Here is a 23,301-nt window from a genome sequence, read left to right as displayed (position 1 = left end):
GAATAATGACAGCAGAGAGATAGCTCTTGACAAGCCGGGTCTCCAGGGCCCTTGTGCTCAGCTGCACCTCCTCAGTCCTGTGTTACAAACTGCACCTGGGAGATAACGCCGGCAATGCTGGGAGTGCCAGCTCCAGAGTCACACCGCGTGCTTCTCGCTGGGCTCCTGGACTGCCTCGTCCTGCACGTTCGTGAGGGTTTCAGCATCAGGGCTCAAACTGGGGGGCTGCGCTGCTCGTCTGACAGCAGACCTGTCCTTCTCCTAACCACCTTATCCTTCTGGTTCTGCCACTTCCACCTGGAGCCGCCACAGCCGCCATTATTTCTCCCCTGAAGCTGACTGATTTAGCAGCGGGTTAGTAGCAGGCAGCAAGCGTATGCTCTGGCCCTGGGTCTGTTGAGTTCAAGATAGATTTAGTCTGCCCTTTGCCGAGCGGGTGCACATCTGAATCTGTCCTTCCAAAGGTAACAAAACTCCAGGCTCTGAGATGTTTGGTTTGCTTTCTTTGAGATCAGTGGTTTGGTTGCCAGTAACGTTAATAGAGCTGGAATATAAATCATACTGAATGTGAAACACTTGGGCTTCAGTGTGCTGGGCAGATATCCATGTAGAGAGAAGGGCAATTAAATCCTCTTGCATTATAAACCTTATAGAATGAGGCTCTGGCTGAGGTCTTGCACATATGGGAATTTTCTCTGGTGAAGCCTGATGAGTCGTCGTTCTTGTTGCCAATAGTGTCAATAAAGAAGAGGCTTAACAGTTAGGAAAGAAGGAAAACAAAGATAATACACCTGTCAAACTTTTTATATTATTAATGTGCAAGTGAAAAAACATTATGCTTGTGCATGCTGTTGCCCTTAATACCAGCTGTTGCCTGTGCACATGGATCAGTATTTTACATCGGCAGAACAGCCTTGCTGCCAGCAAGCACTCTAACAGGCAACGTCGGTAACAGCAGTCTTCCCACTCTCCCTACAATTCAAGCTATTCTTCAAATTAATAATAACACTTAATAAAGCTTCATCTCTCAATTGCAAAGAAAACCTTGAATTAGTGTTAATCAGCATCCTCAGAATGTGATCAGGCTGAGCTTGTAGCTGGACGTACCGAAACAGTTCAACTGGCAGATGGAGCTTTTTTCAACTATTTTAATTAATGACTGCTCATTTCAAATGTTAATGCAATTAAATAAATAGGCAAAACAAATAAAAATAATATACATTATGGAAATGCCACTATCAAAGAGAGTTCTGATCAAAAAAGTGAGCTTCGCTCAAACCCAGAAAGGGCCCAGCCATCCCCTCCTGGCTAAATGAAGTCTAATAAAGACAGGGCTTGCTTTCGTTCCTTGCTGTTTCCAGTGGTTTCTCTGGGATTGACATTTGTATCATTTCCATTTTAACCTGCTGGCATCAACTGAGTCATTGCTTCTCCAAGTATTAGAACATTTTTCTGCAGAAAATGGGAAAGGATTTCCTTCACATATCATGGGCTTTTTTGGTGTAAGATTTAGACTGCCCCTGCTTCTTGCCTTTTCTATTTGAACTAATTGCCCGATTTTTATTTTTAAGGGTTTTACTTTCTATGAACCTTGTATACCATAGCACTAATGTAGTCCCACATTCATTTGGGCTTATAAAGACTTCAATTAGCCCCTTAATGCCTAGTTCAGTCACAATTAAACCTTCCCTGTTGACTCGGGATTGGTCTTTCTAAAGGCAGTGGAGGTGTTTTTAATTATTCATTCTCTGGTTTGTTTCTTACAGCAGTCTCAGCTGTGCTTTATTATTCAAAGGTTAATGCAAACTGAGAACTGGGTAAATTAAATTTGTTTGGCAGCTAGCAACCTGATGTATTATAGACACTGTGAAATATGGATGGCAACACTTCTGCTATTGTGACACTTAAAAAGCCAGATTTTATCTTTAAAACAATTGCTAGCTTTGTTAGTATGGCTGATAGAAAATGAATGTTCCATAATGTTATAGTCTCTGTAACCTGTTTTTGTTAAGAAAGCACGTAGTTTAGAAAGCCAAGAAGCATTAACAGCTATTATAGAAAATTGATGTAGGTACCATAACTAATGAAGTACACTGTGCAGTACTAAGTCACGCAGTTGTATGCAGGGAATCATGCAATCAGAAGTTTTAATGAAGAGAGCCCAAGGAATTTCAGGTGAAAGAGGGTTTTATTAACTTTCAGTGAACAAAATGAATAGTTGAGCAGTGAACATGACACGATGTCGTATAATAATTGTATGCCTTGGGTACGTTGTGAGGTGTGGAGCATAGCCAAGAGCTTTCATCAGTTCTACACACAGGGTTATTTCACAAACCCCTGCGTGCTGTGAAAATCTTTATTGCAAACATACAAGAATTGTTTCACAAGAAATGCCTTAAGACAATATCACGTCCCTTATTTGAAATATCTACCAGCACTGACTTCCTCTGAAAAATATTATTCAGATATCTAGAAGTCACCATCCCAATTGATCCTAATTAAAATTCAGGTCCTGTATCAGTGACTGGTATCAGCAGGCTGTGAACAAAACAGGAGTCTTCATATTCCGTAAGAGGGCACCCTGAGTAAAAGACGTATTTCTATGGGCAGGCATTACGTTGTATGAAAGGAGCCTGTGTTGGCTTTTGGAAGAGTCATGCCCAAGAACTTTTATTAGTTTTTAATTTGATTTTTTCAGCAATTGACCATGTGGGTGAGAGATTTTTCTTGTTTCACATACAGGATGATGTTTTGTATATTTTAAATATTGTTTCAGCACTGTATTTTTAAATGAGGGCTTTGAATTAACATAATCCAACAGCTTAACCCGCTTCCTGTTTATAATATTTTTAAGATAGGGTAACGATTGCAAAGTAAAGCAGCCTTCTGTACTAGTGACTGGAGACCTTAGGTTAGCAAGTTAAAAAGTGCAGCTGCAAGGTCGTTTGTACCCTGCTCAGCCTTTAGTACAGTCTGTGCTGTATAATAATGTGTGTAATTACACTGCTACTGACCGATGAGGTAGGTGGATGAGGAGGTAGGTGAAAATAGGATGGCTTGTGAGGCAATACAGTGACAAGACATCTCAGCAAAGTCTCTGTGTCCTTGCACTGTAAATGCTTCACATCTGCCCACAAAAATATTTGAGATAAAATAGTCGGGAATTTTTCTGTGCTTACTTGAATAATTTATAATGTGATTTTAATACTTCTTCCTGGCTGAATATATCACTTCGCTGACAGAGCTCAGGACACCAGTTACATGTTTTATCCAGGACTAACTTAATGAACGTGATACACAATTTTAACTTGTCGTGTTATTGCAAAACCAGCAGTACTACTAGTAGAGTGTAACTGATGCAGTATATTCTTGATTGTATGTAGTTATTATGTTATATTTTTGTTTTCTATTTTAGTGCTGGACCCAAAGGAGACAACATTTATGAATGGAGGTCAACTATACTGGGGCCTCCAGGGTCTGTATATGAAGGTGGAGTTTTCTTCCTTGACATTACCTTTTCACCGGACTATCCTTTTAAACCACCTAAGGTTAGTAGGAGGATATTAAAAGTCTGATAGGAGTCCTCTCCTTGTGATATTTTTTAAAGTGTGTGTTGGTATATCGTTGTAGGATGAACCATAAAACTTTCAAGGCAATAATGAATATTTAAACTGAGTATTTTGATGGAAAGAATTCAAATAACTGCCTAAAATTTGCCTGCATGTTGCCAGTATGGCTGGATGGATGGATATGGATTTATTTAGCAAATGGTTGCATAATTTCTAGCAATTATTTGTTTGATTTGGAGTTGTTTCTAATATGAAAGCATTTATATTTGAGTTGCACCCTTTATAAGCAGCTGAAGATACTTAATCTTTCCTGCTGACCCGTATCATTCACCAAGGGTCTGTGGCAGTGTGATAAAAATATGCACCTTTTGCACTACCCCATATAAATTACTTCTGCAGATGCAAGATACACTATTGTTCATTAAGTTATAAGTAATTGCTTTGCATCAGTTTTCTGGAAGAATGTGGAAATACGGCAGCAAAGGCAAGAAACTGGAGTGAAAGACAGAGATTTACAGAATTCCTTATGGATTCATTTTCTAATGCTGTCAATAATGACACTAACCACAAACTACCAATAACATGAAGGTGACAGACCATTACCATGATTGAGTAGGCTCAGAATGTCAAACAGGAAAAATCTAGTGATTATGAAGATTGGAAAAATGGAAATGGGATGAAATGCGGTAGTGCAGAGTGTCATCGATAACCAGTAGTAATAATTGCTGAGGGAGGGTGTCAAAATGGGGTTTTATTGGGTGATCACAGGATTATTACAAACCACTCGTCTACTGCATCTATAAAAAGGCAAATACACTCCTAAGGTGCGTCTCCTGGCATTGCCTGTAGAGATAAGGAATTACCAATGTCACTTGTAAGACCTTAGCTGGAAGACTGAGTGCAATTCTTAGCACACATGTTCACTAACAGGAACAGAAACTGGGAAAATTTACCCCGCAGGTAATAGAATCAAATCAATTGATGGGCCTGTCTTTTACGAAACAAAGTGAAAAAGGGTGAATTGTTCACCTTGCCAGTGTGGAGAGTGAGGGTCTAGGACAGGTCCCTGGGAGAAGCTATGGGAGCAAAAATATTTACATTCTCTTTGACATACTTGTGGAAGGGTTGGTATGCCACGTTGGTCTATAATAGAAGGCTATTGCATTAAAAGAGAGTAGCTGATTCCTATTTGATTACCATGAGTACGCTATTGAAAGAGAAGTGTTCATAAACAGAGTTTTAATGCCACAGTAGTAATGTTTATAGTAGTTAACATTGATATTATCAGGAAAAGTTTTAAAAAAGAATGAGAGATGTGAATTCAAAGTACTTGTCATTCTGTAAATTGGACTTTCCCAGCCAGTGACCTGAAGATGGGTCAGTATAACAGTGTTAGAGATGGTCTAACTTTGTTTCCCACTTTTAGTGTTCCAGCTTAGGGAAGCTTTCAGCTCAGTGACAAATCTTACAGGGGTTGTACACCTTGCTGACTGCGCATTTTCTGATTTAGATAACCGTGATTACACAGTGAAGAAAGAATTTTAAACTTTATATCTTATCCTTAAGTTAGTTAAAGCTTTGGGCACACTGAGCTGGGGCGATGCCCTGCTCTTCCTGCCTCCCTCCCAGCCCAGGCCAGTCCAGACTCCTTACTTGCTATACAAGGTCCATCTTCACAGGCCCCCTTTGTTTGCTTCTTTGCTGGGCTTAGTCTATTTGTAGTAGCTGTAATGCAAGGTTATATGCAGACCCCCAGCAAATTAAAATTATATTATTTAGGGGATATTGGCATATCCACTAAATGGATTCATTGAGTATGAAACAGAGCTTGAAGTTCTCTCAGAGATCCAGACCTAATATGTAAAGAACTAGATCTGAAAGACAAGTTGGTGGGATATCTTTTGTCATTCTCTCTATAGAATCTGTTGAGTCTTGAGGCAATATATGCAATAGGCATCCTTTTAAAATAGAAGGTGAAGGTCCAGTTCAGTGTTTCGCCATGAAGTAAAGGCTTTTTCAGTCCACACTCAGTTGTGTTTGGCACCTGTATTATTTTGAGACATGAGTAATGCAGCTGTGCAGTGCTTATTAATGAAATATCAAGCAAAGAGGTGGTTCTTGTCCTGCTTTGTAATAGATTTTTTTGTCTGCCTTTCTCTTGATGCCAATTATTGTAAGAAATGTGTGCATATAAATCGTATTAAAATGTACTGCTTGATAAAGGATGAGAGAGTTGATGATGCCATATTGTATTACTAAAAGGCCAGTATTTATGATGAGGGAAGTTGTTATGTGTAAGAAATTAATGAGTACGTGTGCACAGGGGACTAATGTCAAACATAACTGACGATGTCTCTAGCATATTTTGTACACATAGATTCTTATTCTGTTCACTTCAGCCGCTGTTGTAAATGACCCCTATTTTCAGTCCTGCTGTAGGATCTCTCAACCTGTTGCTATTTCATTACACCTATTTTCCAGACCTTCTGAAACTGATTCATAGGTGAAGTAGTTTTGGAAATCCTTTGAATAAAGCAGCATGGGAAGATGACTGCTTGTCATAAGGTACCTGCTGCCAGTCAGTGTTGTTGGGAAATGGTCGTTAAATATGTTCTCCACACGCTTATATCTAGCAAAAGAAAGGTAGTGAGTACATGGAACGTAACATATGGCCTCATGGTACAGTGCTATCTGTGTCACTGGGTGTTGACATCACTTCTACTTCACCACAGAATTTGTGATATTTGGTGCTGTTCTCAAAATCTTGGGTCCTAGGGTTATGGGAATAGATCATATTAGATTTTTTTTCAAAGTATAGTCCCACTCCTTATGGCTCTATCATCTTAAAAAGTCTAGAGATACGGTACAAGACTGTGGAATGTACTGAGAAAGACATGAAATGTATTCCTGAGTGTTGGCAAGATTACCTCCCTGTAAGTACATAGCAGAAAGGGTCTAATTCACATTTCTCGCTATGATTGAATTCATACATTCCTCCTGGGATTTCTGTGGGCCATTTTCATCCCTCCTTTACTATGAAGTATGGAAACATTTAAATGAGTATTGTCAAAATTGATCTTCCAAAATGTGACCACAAAAGACCTGGGAAGAAACAGAAACTGTATTTCCCAGATGCAATTACTTGACCCAGCCTGATGTTCCAAAGGCAAATACCCATGTCACATAACATAGTTACTGCTAAAGAGCCTAATCCAAAGTGTATCAAAGTCTGCAGAAAGATTTCCACAATGTTTTTTCCTTATCTATTCTCAGATGTTGTGCACTCTGTTATCGTGCATGTGTATGTTGCACATGGATGTTGGGAAGGGTAAAATAATTTTTAAAATAAGAGAAATATATTGAAAGTGGGTTCTGGCTAAATGTCTTTTTTATTATTATTATAATTAAAATACATTTTTTGTGCAACCATTGTTTGGTTTGTATTATACAAAGTTTTCAGCATTTTCTAAAGGATCCAGATTCCTTCTATAAATGCTGTTGGTGCCTATTCTGATCATTGGGCACCCTGCTGCATATTGGAAAACATTCATTAAAATAAAATTAAACATCTGAGAGCATACTTTTACATGAAGAAAAGATGTTTGACCTATATTTGGGGGGTTTTTTTAACAAATGTAGAAAGTAATTTTCATTTGTTCTTCTATATAGTTAACCTGCTTTCCCACCCTGTGTTTATCACATAACAGAAACTGAGTCACTCATTCATTCAGGTTTTGTTTAAACAAAGAAAAAATATCTATCCAAAACTTTTCTTTTTATGTAGTTCTTCAGTTTTTACACCTTTGCAGCCTTCAACATCACATCCTCTTAAGATTTTAAAGTTTTATCTCTGTTCTTTACATCCTCTAATTATACTGTGTGGTCCAGTTCACATTCCTAGTTTTGTATAGCCGAACATCGCTGCCATTGGGTTTCCCTTCCGGTCTGCACCAACCAGTCTTTCCCTTACAGGTCTGTAGTTTCTTTTTGTCTGTCCTTACCTGTCAGTGTCTCTCTAAAGTTAAGCCATAAGCATAATATCAAATTAAGTTATTCTTCACCAAAACAGGCTATACTGTGTGGTAAGTCAGAGCATAATTTGCTCTCACGATATTCATTTTTTTCCCCTTTGAAGTCAGTCTGTTTCAGTCTTTCAGCTTTGTCTCGTGCCTTGAAACTGGACTCCAGACTTTCCGAGCCAGAGGTCACTGACCCTTTCAGCTCTGCTTTCCTTTTAAATCAATGGCATTTGGCTTCTCTCACAACTGCAGCACACTCATGCAGAGGAGGGACTTGTTCTTCCCCAAAAAGTTTATCTGTGTGACTGACGCAACCTGAACAGGAGTGATGGAGGGCCATCCCAGCCTAACTCCGATTTATCTCTACAACCAGAGAGCAGGATTTTTAGAACAGCTCATCTGAGAACTGTCAAATTAGCTTCGGCTTTCCGGGAGGCTCTGATCAATTAACAAGATCTCCTCGCCTCCACTGTGAGGAAGCTTCTGTAGCGCTGCAGAAATTAGCTGAGCACCCAGTCGGCTGAGTCAGCAAGAAAAAGAGCAGCCTGCAGAGTCCCCGTTCTCTTTTCAGCTGCATCCTAAGTATCACGTTGGTTTTATGAGACACCAAGCAGGAGGAAGGTATGGAACAGACAAAGAGAGGCATAGATGTGGATGTGATCTCACCTTCTGCTAAAGGCCAGATGCTGCTAAGGCTTCAGTCTCGGTCACAAGGTGAGGTTTCACTTCAGCCCAAAAATACAGCATCTCCCTTGTAGCGCAGTGGGCTGAAGAACAGAGAAAGCTGTGCCCTGTTCAGAGCAGCCACTTAAAGAAATGAATAAAAATACTTAGATGGACTGCCAAGGAAATAACCTTACATTTCTCTAGTGCCTTAATGACCCCTCAACCTTTTGTAGAAGTACCTTTGAGATTTCTTTTTCCTGCTAACTATCTTCCTTTCATCCTTAATGGATTCAGACAGTTCCCCCCTTGGCTTTAACAAAGGAAAGCGCTCTCTTTCCTGCTCTGTATCTTTCTTTGGGGTATTGAGTGAGATATATAGCTACACAAGGATAGATGTCTCTTGAGTGGGGGGGTGTGTGTATCTGTGGGTGTATGTGTGTGTGTATATATATACGTGTATATGAATAGGGCTTATCATATCTTTCCGACAGTCTAATCTGAGAGAAAGAATTTCAGCTAAATTTCTGCCCTCAGTCCACACAAGAAATCGGTGAATTCCCCAAGTATGCAAACTTTTGATCTGAAATCCTTTAAGGTTTAGCCATCACAACAAATTAACACCGCATCATTATGTACACTATAGTTATTAAAGGAAGGGCAGTAATTTCATTATCCTGCATACTGTCCCTCCAGAGCAGCAGGCCTTGACAAATCAGGAAGCCGTTATCAGGGTCTTTTCTACAGGTGTTTGTAGAAAAATGAATGCTCTTCAAGAGAACTTTCCCCCCAGGAACTGTCGCTGCAGTGGTGTCTGCATTTTCATCAAGAATAATCTTTATTAATAACTTCTACTCTCATATTTGACTGTGTTCAGTCTATTTCAGTGTCAATTCAATTTAGCTGTAGCTGATACAATATGGATATATCTATCATTATCCTAGTACTCTGCTAGCTTCATTTTTAAATTTGAGTGATTTATAAAATCTCTTAATCCCAACTCTACAATTAATCTTGCTAGGGACTTTAATCTCAGCTGACTGAAAAATGGTTTGCGGGACTTGAAAGCTGCAATATGCTAAATCACCTCTAAATCAAAATTAAAATAACAGAAAACTCCATTTCCTCCTTGTAAATCTCATATGTCTATCGACTGACTGAAAAATTGTTCTCAGCATTTGAAAACTTAGCTGTTCTAAATCAACTGTTGGAACTCCAAGGATGGTCTTTTTCTTTTGTAAATAGAATGTACAGTGTCTATAGAATCTGGTCTTAATGGCAATATTAAAAATATCTTCGATTTTTTATATATAATTTTTCATATAACACTAATCCCTATACACTAAATATCATTATGTGAAATCTTACTGTGGTAGAAACTTTCTACCTCTTTCATAAGTTCAGCCTCATCTATGAGGAGCAGTTCTTTTTATTCTTGGATTTACTCTACTTTTTCGTATTTATTTTATATGTGATTGGCTGTTAAGGACACTTTTATCTGCAGTGTAATAGAAAAGCAGTGTTTACAAGAGTAGATGAGAAAAAATAAGCATTCCTTGATATTTCTAACCTAAATTGGTAAAATGAACCTTACAAGGCACACCCACATTTTAACTTGCATGTGTCGCTATTAACACAATTTACATTTGAAACTCTCAAATTCACAATAACCTTAAGTACAGCCTATTTGATCATCGCTATTTACCATCTCTGCAACCCAGGTGTAGGCAGGGCTTCAATCTACCTTCTCTTGCCCCCCGCCCTGATATTGCCATCATATGACCAGCCTTTAGATGCGATGGTCTCCTGTCACTGACGTTCATTTACCTCACCTACCCCTTACGTTCATTTACCTCGTCATACTTCTCTCATAGCCTCTGTCACATCACATTAGCTCTCAGTGCCGTGCTCTGCTGCTCACAGCTTTTCTCAGCTGCTTCCTGCCCTCTCCATCCTCCTCCTGATCATCTGGTGGTCCCTCACCTGGTGCATTCCCACACTGCAGCCTCCCCCAACGTTTTTGCTGTGCCTCCACACTCCCTTGTTCTTCGCCCGGCCTTGCTATTTACATCTTCTTGCTGAGAGCAGCCCATGGATCCTTCATTCACGACAGTAAATGGAGATGGCAGGCTTTCCCAGCGAGCAGAAACTCTGGGTGGCTGCAGGCAAAAAGCGGATGCACGGGAGTCTTTGAGAGGGAGAAATGGACAACCTACCTCCAGCAGACCATCGTTGGAGCTAGCAGTATCAGCCCGAGTCCTGCTCTTCTTGGAGCGGCTCTTCCCAGGCACGTGAACGGCAGCGTGCAGTTTCCGTGCTTGTACCACCTGCAGTAAAACTCCATTCGTTCCATAGGCCCGTATCTTCAGGTAACGCTGAACCTCTAGGGCAGCATGCAGAGGTGCAGGGCTCAGGACAGCTCAAACCCAGGTGGCTCCTTAAGAAGCTTGAATACCTCTCAGAATCACAGAGGCATGAAGTAGAGGACAGAGATGCAAGCAGAAATACGTCAGGCTGAGGAAAGGATCAATAACCACATTTTATTGTGAGTAAATGCAAGTCACTTTTGATAGGAACAATACCGTGTAAATCTCTGAGATTTCCTTTGAATTCAGTTACCTGTTAATTCTTCTAGTAATTGCCAAATTGAATTGCCATTTCTTCTGATGAATAGCCTTCTTTTTCACTCGTTTTTTAGTACACTAATTTATATCAGTAGTTTGTATTGATTTATTTAGTCTTGATGAAAATGTCCCTATCCAACTAAACACTTCCTGTTTTCCCTCTCCAAAACTTAGGTGATTCATCATTTCTTCCTGTTTCCTATAAATACCCAGTACACAAAGATCCTCAAAAGGGCCTGTAGAGGCATCTTGTGGGGAATATTTTCTGCCTCACAGCAGTGGTTTGCATACTGCTTGTCAAATATATTTTCAAAAGAGGACTTGTGATGTCTATTAGATGTTTCAAAAACTATGTAATTCTGCCATATAGCGCATGTTTTCCTGCTGCATAAAGTGCACACGATCCAAAAATACATCATATATCAATGTTCTTTCTTGTCCTCTTTTACACACACACACACATATATACAGATGTGAGAGAAAAAGAATTTTGTGTACATTATTACTATAGAATAAGAGCAGATGAACTGATGAGGACAGAAAACTATGGTTTTGAGGTCAGTCGGCCTAGAACTTCTCTTGTAGGGAGCCCCTAAATACCCAAAGACTATTAAAATTGGGCAAGAAAAAAAAATCCCAGGCTTCTTAGAATAAAGTTTAGGACTTGAAGTGCCTGCCACAGCCTGCCCGCACACCCCACTGACCAGCAACCCTGTGCCCAGAGCCCCATGCCTGCCACATCTGCCTCTGCCTCGATACCCTGATCACACCCAGGAGCTCCCTTCTTACGGAAGCATAGCAGAATTAGGAAGAACAGTAAAATGACAGGTACTGTCTGTCACATGGCGATACAGGATTTTTTCATGTAAAATAAAAATATTGCCGTGTGCTGGGCTTACTGACATTTAGGTGAGAAGACTTGGATTGCGTTAAACCAAACATGAAGGAGCGCTTTGGTGAACTCAGAGAGGCATGCGTGTAGGATGATACAGCCTGCATTCTTTAAACTATGAAAGGGAGGATTTATTTTATGAAAGTTAAAATGGTCAGTAAATCTTTAAATATTTTACTCTCTCTAAAATCACTTTATTGCTGACTTTCCATACGGAATTACTATGATTATAAGAAAGGTTATGCTGATTAAATGAAAATCGTTTTATAAAACCTCATATTGACTTTGTCAGAGAAAGCTTTTGATGCTTTGCATCTTACAGTATTGTGTCTATTCTGAACGTCCCTAACCTGAACAGTAATCCATTTGCCTTGTTCCCTCCTGCTCTTCCTTTATTTTTGGAAAACTTTGTACAGTTTTTTAAAAAATAAAAAATAGTTTTTTATTTTGTCTCTCAGGTGCATCAAAGATTATCAACATCCCTTTTTACTTTTTCTGCTATTAAATCTGTGTGCAAAATGAATACTTTTCTATAATGTAGATGTTTAGTATTGCTGTGCTTATTCAATATTTTTTTTTCCCTGCCACAGTCTGTTCAGTGAGACAGTGTGAGTAGTTACTCAGCTTCATAATTACCATGAATGTAATGAATAATTACTCATATTGCATACTGTTCATTTTCAGTAATATTAAAGGTTAACTCATGTGGATGCTATTATATCCCTTTTAAATTGTTATCACTTTTGGCTAGCTATGTCTCGCGTAGTGCATTTTGCCACAGAAACACAGAGTAGTTTGCATATCAAGAGTTTTCTGTAGGTCAAGCAAAAGTAATTACAATTTATTATTTCCTGCTAATGCAGATGACATATATTTTCCTTTGATAAAATAAACTATAGCTATTCTTTACCAACTAAAATTAGGTGCAAGCAAGTTTTCTAAGAACTGGCTGAAGTTCATTTCTTGGCGTATATTTAAATCGTGCCCTTTATTAATGAGCATCATGTGGTCAGTCATTTATTATGCACTTTATGTGATAATCCATTAAGTATCTCAACAATTGTTCATGTACATGCTATAAATCTGTAGTTACAAACCAGAGATGGATCACCCTGTCTTAGAAAGGTAGCCTCAGTGCTGGGTATAGATAAAATGAAGTGCACTCTGTAAGAAATTTAAGGATGCTAATTGATGTAAAGGCTATTGCGTGAACATTGTGTCACTCAGAGCTATAGTTATTTTCATTTAGGTTGCTTTGTAGTATTTTTCTAATATGACCAAAGAGTGTAGGCCTGATCTTGATTTTATTATTCTCTCTAGTCGAGTAGACAAATCTATTGCTCATAAAGTCTGACAAACTGAGATGGGAGCTACTTACTCCCTCCTGAGCTCCATGAACATCATCATAAAGGGCATAATATTTTTTAATATATATATAACCTTTTCTGTATGCAGTACAACTTCTTCCACTTCAGGTAGTGCCACCGCAGTTTTATTAAAACAGAACTCCGGGGGAATATTTGAGGAAGACAGAAGTTTCATCTCAGGCAGGCATGCAGGATTGCACCTTTGTAAGAAATGAAAGAGCTTGAAAGGAACTTGCCAAAACTGCGAGAATGAGAGCCCTGGGATCTCAGCCCTGCTTCCAGGGTTGGCCAAGCAAAAGGGGGTTGTTTTTGTTTATTCTCCTGTTGACTCTGGGCATCTTTCATCTCCCCCTGCACAGTCACCAGGCTTCAGTGTGAGGAATGAGGAACAGGAGGTGGGGGTTTGAAACCAAACAGGCTGAAGAAAGCAATTCCTGAGTGCACCCTGTAACCCCTTGTGTGCTAATATGCAAAACTGGAGAACTGTTTCTTCCTCCCAATATATTTTTAGAGAGAATTAACGACTGAATTCGGTGGAGTCTGAAAGCGCATGAGATGTGTTTGTGGGACCAGCCCTTTCAGAGCTGCGGTGCCTTTACGTGCCTGTCTCTGAATCTCACAGCAAAGGTTAAGCAAGTCACACACGTGGATGCCAACGCTGCAGTGGCTGCTTGGGTTTAGAGCTAACATAGGAACATTAGGTGCAAAAGAGATAGTGAGTGATTTCAGGACTACATCATGCTGGAAAACTTGTGTTCAAAATCACTCTGAGATCAAGGAGTGATTTATCTGGCCTACAACCAGTTGCCTCCAATCACTCAACTTAAATCCATCTTAATTCACTCTTCCCAGGTTTTATAAACAGTCTTTTTTTCAGTCCTAAAACTTACTCAATGAACAGCCAGCCATAGCTTTATGTGTACTTCTTTTCTCTCTAATCATTTTTTCTCCCTCTTTGAACAGATAACCTAATTTTCTTCTTAGAGACTATATAAAGGGAGTTTTATTTGTTTAATTCTGTTTTACAGTATTCAGAAGGGTTTGGCATTCAGCAGTAGATAAACAGATGAGTTTATTATTGTTTACTTCCAAAACTGATTGAATGCAGATTCCTTATCATTACCTTTCAAAAGCTTGTTTATATTACTCTTACAGCTTTCAGAAGATAGTCCCGTTTTTCCCTGTTTCCTGTAATTCACATTTTTCTGATCTGCACTTTTATTCCACAAAAATGAGATACCCTCTTAAAACTGCAGAATCAAAGAGAGTAAATCCATAGAGGACACCTACCGTTGAAAAAAAAAGATAAATTACTCCTCTACCATTCAGTTGTCTGAGGATAACTTCTCCTATACACCCACATGCTCCCTTGAGCCCCTGCATGGGATTGTTTAGGTGTTTTCGTTAGGGGATAAATAGAATTAGAGTGCACTGTTTATAGGAACCGTTTAAGTGGCATCACAGGTAAAAATATGACCATAATAAAATGTAGTTTCCCTGGAATGGTATTATCACTTGGTTTCTCTCTGCACATATAATGGGAACGACCCTGCATAGCCTTAAAATATGGGTATTGTAAACACAACATCCAGAAAGTTACATGTCAGCATTTCCCACATTAGCTGCCATTTGAGGCAATATGTGGATGAGGAAAGCAATATGTCATCCCAGTTGTACTCTGTGCTGCTTTGGGATAAGAACACTGTTACCTGCCACTGTCAGCCCACAGTTCTCAGTGTATTAAGGCTGTCATTAATATAGCTTCCTTTGAAATTCTGAAAACTTATTTTTTGTCATTAAAATGTCTCTGTGTACTTAGGCAGGCATTTTAAAGTGCACTGGCATATTTGGTGAGTCGGTGACATATCTGTCAGTGATAAGCAGCAAGCCTTATCTTGCGAGTGGGTGCCTTCCTCAGTGTCACAGGTTTATGATGTGCTCATAGGGAAAAAATGCTACATTTCAGGTCTAAGTATTTGCTAAAAATAGCCTTCCAGCTACAAATGGGTGTAGTCCCACCTGCATTTACCCACCAGATAGCCTAAGATGGCAAGGGAGTGTTGAACAGTTTATGAAAGGCATAACCTGCCTCCATTCATTCCAGTGGCTCTCCGAATCCTGCCAAATTCCCAGTGTCCTTGCTTCAATGCTTCAGAAGCAACTGAGGCAGGGGAACGTGTGGCAATGTGTCTGTCCTCTTAGCTGATGGCAAAATAGTTACACGTTAAAATACAGGCTCAAATTGATGGCCACCTCTTAAGCAGGTTACAAGATCAGACTAACCTGTCTATAAATAATTTAGAGGCTATAATTTAATGTGTGCAATGAATTCAGTGTGTTTCCCCCACATTCAGTGAGACCACATGTATCTTATTACTCAGTGTATTCAGATATCACTGAATAAAGTCCTCAAATTTTTCATCATGGAAGCACCTTTGTTCAGGAAAAAGAATTAAGCAAAAACTTTATTCCAACAATGTACTGAGTAGTAAGCGTACCATACTTAAATTTAAGCAGGTGCTAAAGTGTTTCCCTGAGTCACGGGACATCCTGCTAGGAAGCATTCCCTGGTGCGCTCATATCTCAGGTATTAGAGTGCCTGGAGTTAATCTATCTGGGGACTTAATGAGCACTGACCTACAAGTCACAGGATGCTCCTCCACACCAGCTCCCTTTGTGGACACTTTTGCCATGCAGTTTGTGTAAGGTAGTTTACCATTTTTGTGTATTTGTAACCTTCCTTGTTCAACATAGCTTCCCTTTGTAGACGAGCACTTAATTTTATCACTAAATACTATTTTCTTGATCTTGCAGACTTCCTTCACTCCAAATGTTGACTGTGCTTGGAGTCCTAATGAGGGGAAAAAAATCATCTGGCTGTAGCGTTTGGGTGAATTGAACTCATTGTGCCAGAAATATTTTAAATTCTCATAAAAGTCCCAGAAGTGAAGCACTTAGGCTGGAAAACAATAAGCGAAACCACAACTGTAGGGGGGAAAAAGGAAAAAACCTACAAATACGTAGGGTATGGAGTGTCAAACTATTAAATTATCCTATTAATTGGCAATACGTTTAGACATACATGTGTTTAAAAACTGATGAACTTGCTTTGCTGGGATCCTTGTTACAGAGCTCACTGGTGCATGACACTGAGCTCCAAAAGTGCTACCCCAGGTTTGCATGGAAAAGTACTTTCGAGAAAAAGTATTTCTTGTTAAACGTAGTATTTTAATACCAGAAATCTACTACCTTTTCTTTCCGTTATTTTGTCAAAGCTGCTTGATTTAATCCAAAGGGACAGAATTGTTCAGTGTGTTGGAGAACGTTTTTTTTTAAAAAGAAGTAAACCAGGTACCATGTTATTTCACTTGTATCCTCTCTTCTGCTTACTAATAAGTGGCCTGATCTCAGTCCCGCTGAAATCACTGAGATTTCTGATACTGAATAAAATCAGAAAAGGAGCATGCCTGTCACACTCCAGAAGCAGGTTTATCTGTGTGGTAGAGCAGGGACAGGTACATAAACACTCCCAATTACTAGCACTGTCCAATTCTGGTGAAGAGCACGACTTTCTTAAGTTGGGTTGTGCTTTGCCTGCTGTTGTCTCCTGCCTAATCAGCCCCTCTGTTGGCAGGGTTATTGCTGATGAGGTAGACCGCTGAAATTGTACAACTTAATTTTAGATGTTACGAACGCTGAAATTGTACAACTTAATTTTAGATGTTATGAACATGTCATTTAAGCCATCTGGTTTACTTGTCATTTGGGTAGAACTGATGGAGGAATTAGTCCTTGATGGAGACCCCCAAGAGGTAGTTTTTTATATTGTCCCTTCTTATCCGATAGCCCCGGTATTCTTTCTGAACTACAAAGTGGACTTTCATAGCTGAACTTCTTTTAAAATAAAAGGACTGTATATTCAACTTGAAGCAGAAGCACATCACTCTAGGCTAAAAGGAGTAATCTCCTCCTTGGTTTGTTACATGTGGGATCACCTGGGAGACAATATAAAATGAATACAGAAATCCTCAAAATCAACTACAAAAAAACCAAAAGGTGTTTGTAAGCAATTTTACTGATTCAACTGTGACTTTACATTTGGAAGTAAAAACATCTTATTTAAGCAGCTTTTCTCAAAGATATTTCACTTTACTTTTTCCAGGAGTCACTGATGTGATGCCCCACATTTTTTTTCGAGCTTAATCTATCGGGTCAAATGGTGAACAGATGATGACAGTGGAATAATCTGTGTTCTTCTGTCTCCCTTCAAAGTATGAAGTAGCTGTGGGCCTGAGTTATGAATGGTGTCCAGATCAGGACCAGAATAGCTTTTTTTGGCCCCGTGCAAAAATAATGAGATCAGTGAGACCAAGGCAAGAGGAAGGTTGGGAGACATGTCCCCTTTGCACCTTGCACAAACCAGTTCCACTGCTGGCCACAAATGGAAGAGGCAGACTTTATTTTCTAATGAATATCCCTGTCTTGCCCAGTCTCTAGCTAACAGTAGCAGAATACTGTAATTTCAACCAGGAAAGCAGAGTGTTCTTTCATATAATTTTTTAATTGCTTAGTAATCGTGTAATTATTGGCTTGAACACAGTTGTACTTATACACGCTGTCTTTTCTAGGTAACATTTCGGACAAGAATCTACCACTGTAACATTAACAGCCAAGGCGTCATCTGCCTGGACATTTTAAAAGACAACTGGAGCCCAGCATTAACCATTTCTAAAGTTCTTCTCTCCATCTGCTCCCTCCTCACAGACTGCAACCCGGGTAAGACAAATTAACTTTCACATTCATGTTCATTCACAGTTCATATTCCATCAGCTACAAGGACGTGGATGTGTCTTACTGCTACCTACTTAAAAAAAAAGACAAAAATTATATTTAAATGCCTTTAATTTAAATTAAGACATAGTATAGAAAGAAAGCACAATTTCAGGAGCTCGAGTGCATTTTTAGTACTTGAGAATAAAAATCTTTTAATTTAAAAAGTCTAATCAGTAGAAAATACCTTGTAGTAGGCACTAATTTGTATATTGCAAACAGGATATTAGTACCAAGAAATATTAATGAGTTAATAAATATTGAAAAGGAAAGCTTTCATTTAAATATGCTGATAATATGGTCTCCAAAAAGAATATTAGTAGTACTGACAATGACAGATGTCTAACACAGCCTCTACAAATAATGAAAATTAATTTAAATGAGGTTTATTCAATATCCTGGACAGCCAGTATGAGTATTCAAAGCAAGCTGTCATTCTTATTAACTAGCATAGCACTTAACCTCTTCCCTCAGCTCTTTTAGATTTGTTTTCTGCCATTGACCACTAGATCCGTAATTTCCACTTTCTCTTACCCTATGCACCAATAAATGATCCTGACTGTAGCCTTGGAATATCATAGTACATAGAAATTATTAAAGAATCATTAAAGAAAAATTAAGTGATCTGTTTACACATTGTGAGGGTTGTTGCTGGTTGTTTTTTTATTGTACACTTCAAATTTTTTTTTTATTTACCATCTGTTTTTTAAACATTTAGGTTTCCCGGTTTTAAACTTTTCTGCCCAATCAAAGGGCTAAAAATTGCTTTGCAAGGGGCAGAATATGAGATTCTTGTGTAATCAGAGGCTGAGTCAAAAGCTGTAACAGAAGACTGAATTATTTCAAAGCTCAAAATGAGGTGAAAGTGGGCAAAAATGCAATTGACTGGGGTTTTTTTCATGTGGGTTTGTTACTGCATATAGTGTTAAAACATGTGGCATTCACAGAATCACAGAATCACAGAATCAACCAGGTTGGAAGAGACCTCTGGGATCATCGAGTCCAACCGTTGCCCTGACACCACCCTGTCAACTAGACCATGGCACTAAGTGCCATGTCCAGTCTTTTCTTAAACACATCCAGAGATGGTGACTCCACCACCTCCCTGGGCAGCCCATTCCAATGTCTAATAACCCTTTCTGAAAAGAAATTCTTCCTAATGTCCAACCTGAACCTCCCCTGGTGAAGCTTGAGGCTATGTCCTCTTGTCCTGTCGCTAGTTGCCTGGGAGAAGAGGCCAACTCCCACTTCACTACAACCTCCCTTCAGGTAGTAGTAGACTACAATAAGGTCACGTCTGAGCCTCCTCTTCTCCAGGCTAAACAACCCCAGCTCCCTCAGCCATTCCTCGTAGGTCAGACCCTCCAGACCCTTCACCAGCTTGGTTGCCCTCCTCTGGACTCGCTCCAACACCTCAACATCTTTCTTGAAGTGCAGGGCCCAGAACTGGACACAGTACTCAAGGTGCGGCCTCACCAGTGCTGAGTAGAGAGGGACGATCACTTCCCTAGACCGGCTGGCTACACTATTCCTAATAGAGACCATGTGCCATTGGCCACAGCTCTTCCTCCCAGCTAAGAGCTGCAGTGGTAGAGGAGCCCTGTGTTACCATTTCAGGCATGTTTATTTCAGGTGTGCTGGATGCTTTCTGCTCATGTCTCTGAAAGATTGACTTCTGCTGGTGTCTACCCCAAGATATGCAGAGGTGCCTGTAGGAAGGCAGGTGGATGGATGACAGAAGTGTAAAGAAAAGCAAATGAATATCTGCTCATGTGTCTTAGAGACCAGGTAAAGAGCTAGAGACACTGCAAAGCTGTGTTGGGATTGAGAAACTGACAATAAGTATGTGCTCATTTGTGGTCACCTCTCTTTGGTGACAGGACAGACCTGTTGGAGAGCAGCGTAGGGGAAAGGGACCTGGGGGTCCTAGTGGACAGCAGGATGACCATGAGCCAGCAGTGTGCCCTTGTGGCCAAGAAGGCCAATGGCATCCTGGGGTGGATTAGAAGGGGTGTGGTTAGCAGGTCAAGAGAGGTTCTCCTCCCCCTCTACTCTGCATCTGGAATATTGTATCCAGTTCTGGGTCCCTCAGTTCAAGAAGGACAGGGAACTGCTAGAGAGAGTCCAGCACAGAGCCATGAAGATGATTAAGGGAGTGGAACATCTCCCTTATGAGGAGAGGCTGAGGGAGCTGGGTCTCTTTAGCTTGGAGAAGAGGAGACTGAGGGGTGACCTCATTAATGTTTATAAATATGGAAAGGGCAAGTGTCATGAGGATGGAGCCAGGCTCTTCTCAGTGACATCCCTTGACAGGACAAGGGGCAATGGGTGCAAGCTGGAACACAGGAGGTTCCACATAAATATGAGGAAAAACTTCTTTACGGTGAGGGTGACCGAACAGTGGAACAGGCTGCCCAGAGAGGTTGTGGAGTCTCCTTCTCTGGAGACATTCAAAACCCGCCTGGACGCGTTCCTGTGTGATATGATCTAGGTAATCCTGCTCTGGCAGGGGGATTGGACTAGATGATCTTTCGAGGTCCCTTCCAATCCCTAACATTCTGTGATTCTGTGATTTGGACGATTACAGTCAACTTGAAAGCTGGCCACTTTCTGGTAGTGATTTGTAATTTAGAAGTTTACTACCTCTGCCCTCTCAATCTTTTTCTTTCCCTTAGGCTATTTTACAGATGCTGTCAAACAACAGTTTTAGCTGACCAAGTGTGTAAGAGGAACACTGAAAACAGTTACCCATAACACATTGTCATACGCAACAAGTTAACACACTAAAAACGGGGAGTTATTCTTCCCTTCAGTTTCTTTCAGTTAGCAGCCATAAGCATTGTCATGACCATAGTAAATAAAGCGATGTTATGAGGTTTCCTTTTCAAACGTTCTCTTGAATTATGAAGTAGTTTTGGATTTTGTTACTGCTTCATGTTAAAATTTTCCTGTGATTTTTTGAGGAAATGAATGCAATTTCTTAATTTGTATTGTGAATTCCCCTCTCACGAGGAGCTGATGGCAGGTAGCTATGAACTGCTGAGTCATTTTTGCCTTACTTTGAGGTTGCCTGTTTCGTGTAATAAGTGAACTTTGAATGCTGGTGGTGTACAACAGAAGGCTTGCGAAAACTTACAAGTCCTTGCTTTTCAGTGTATTGCCTAATATGCTACAGCCTGTTCTGGTTGTACTGCTTGTCCCATTAATTTTTTATGACATTTTATCATAAACAAATTGTTGGTTCCATGGCATCCAGATTGAACATGATAGATAGATAGCTATACATCACTGATAGATGTATCACTGAGCTACCTATCACTGAGATATATCACATATATATATATGTATGTATGTATATAGATACAGAAAGATACATATATGTATTTTCCTCTCCGTCAGCTGGGAGTAATTTTCTAATCCCTCGGTCCTTTCTTCATCTAACTAGTCTGCCCCATTCTAAAGGCAGAAACCCAACAGGGGTCTCGATTTGATAAACAACTTTGAACTCTTTGTTCACCATTCATCAGCCAGAAGGAGATCAGGTCAAATGGAAAGGCAATACTGAATCTCCACAAACATAAACACTTGGGATGGGCAAGTTTTCCACCCGCAGCCTCTCTGAAGGGAAAAATCAAGTATCAGTTACCCCCTAGTCTTACATTTATGCAAATCTTCATTAGAACAACAAATAGCAGTAAGAATGGCAGCTAATTAACCCTCAGTCATACACAGTGATTAAACGGAGCTGGAGCACAGCTGCAGCTTCGTTGGCAAGCGCTGCTATTCTTCTCCAGCAGGCTGAGCAAATGAAAAGAGGTATTTGCTCCTGCCGCTTCTGTCATTCACGCAGTAATCTACAAAAGCCACGGAGAGAGTCTCTTTCCTCCCCGGTTATACATCACCGCTCTTTGTTCCCTATCACTCCAGGCAGGAGCGAGTTTGTCCTTTTTAAACAACTAATACAATCCTTTACTCATAAGCTGTCTCAGACCCTTCAGTCCTGATTATTGTTAATTGTCTCTATTTTGCTTGGCAGTATCAGCCAGTAAACTGTGTTAATGAAATGTCTGAATTTTGTAACAGCTGGCTGACTTTTTTCGTGGGGGGAAGGGGTGCCGTAGGGTTTGTGTATGAGTGAACATGTGTGAATTATCTGGGAGTGCGAGAGAGCCAACTGGAATGGTATCAGAGAGACGAGAGAGATGATGGGATATGCTAGCATTCAATCTGGGGATTCGTATTTTTCTTTAAGGTGGTACTCTGGGGCACAGCACATATATCTTTCTAAAAAGCAGGGCCCAAATCCTATAAATATTTTGGCACATGCATGAGCAGCCCTACGAAACCTGATAGATACATTCATCTGCATGAAACCGAGTACGTGAGTGCTCGTAGGCTCTGTGCTTGAGTGCTGAAAATATTTACTTCCAGTGCTAGCCGCTAGGACTTGCCTCTGTAGGTAGTAAGTCATTGCAGAGTAACTCCATGTGTGGACACTCCCCTCTTTGAAAATGTATTAAGTCAAGTCACAAAAAACTGTCTTGGAGTAAAAGTCAACTGTACTTTATGTATTCAAGCAGAGCCCAGGGAGTGTAAATTCCCACACTGCCTTCATCTAAAGGAGTTTTCAAGTGTGGATGGCCCCTGAGGTTTTGTATTTTTACTGAGCTTGAAGTATGAAAACAAATGAGTTATTTTTGTCTTTAGAGAGGGTGTGATGCTGATCTGGGTTAAAATGCTTACTGTTCTCAGTTGGTCATTGCCACCCCAGCCCTACCAAAGGTTCTCGAGCCCCAGGAAAATTCTCATTTGCAAATGCTTCAGAGAAAATAAATTCAAACACTAACAAGACTGCACTGCAACTTTTTTCTTTGCATGGCCTCCTTCTTCACATGTTCAAAGTCTGAACTTGGCTGGCCTGATTATCTCTGACGTCTGAACAGTCTAACGTCGAATCATGTCTGCTTAATAACACGTGGCTAAGCCTTGATTAGGACATTAGAACAAAGCCTGCTACATCTCTCTCACACCAGCCTCTTCCCTTTTGGTGTCATCCTCCACCTCTAGCTCCTTACCGTTTTTCCCACACACAAGTTCCACAGTCAGTGGGGATTTTATTCCTCAATTGATGTTCCTGAACCGAATGCTTAGGCGCTGCTCCTGGCTCTCTTCGCCGTATGGCAGGCTGTGCCCAGCCGCGAGCTCCTGCATCGGGGATGTGCACAGTGGTGCAGAGAAATGTAGGAGGGGGCAGCCTGAGACGGGACCAGCCGCAGCATTGCTTCCCACAAATGTGCCCGGTGTGGCTGGCAGCTGTAACCAAAAAAACTGCTTAGA

The 23,301-nt window shown here is 40.2% G+C and overlaps 2 protein-coding genes across 5 annotated transcripts in view; both read left to right on the top strand.

Moving 5' to 3' along the window:
• RPL15 (ribosomal protein L15) overlaps positions 1 to 23,301 on the top strand; it is a 206,351-nt gene that overhangs the window by 31,599 nt on the left and 151,451 nt on the right. The window lies entirely within an intron of this gene.
• The window catches only part of LOC137665946 (ubiquitin-conjugating enzyme E2 E2), a 232,273-nt gene that overhangs the window by 189,505 nt on the left and 19,467 nt on the right, over positions 1 to 23,301 (top strand). For all 4 annotated transcript variants that reach the window (XM_068405466.1, XM_068405462.1, XM_068405463.1 and 1 more), the window contains exons 4-5: positions 3,416 to 3,548; positions 17,763 to 17,910. In XM_068405466.1, coding sequence (XP_068261567.1) covers positions 3,416 to 3,548; positions 17,763 to 17,910 — 281 coding nt within the window. The remainder of the gene's footprint in view (positions 1 to 3,415; positions 3,549 to 17,762; positions 17,911 to 23,301) is intronic.

The sequence above is a fragment of the Nyctibius grandis genome, chromosome 7 (genome assembly GCF_013368605.1).
Source record: "Nyctibius grandis isolate bNycGra1 chromosome 7, bNycGra1.pri, whole genome shotgun sequence".
In the NCBI taxonomy this organism is placed as follows: domain Eukaryota; kingdom Metazoa; phylum Chordata; class Aves; order Nyctibiiformes; family Nyctibiidae; genus Nyctibius; species Nyctibius grandis.
The sequence above is the reverse complement of the archived record's forward strand: the minus strand, read 5'-3'. Positions and strand labels throughout refer to the sequence as shown.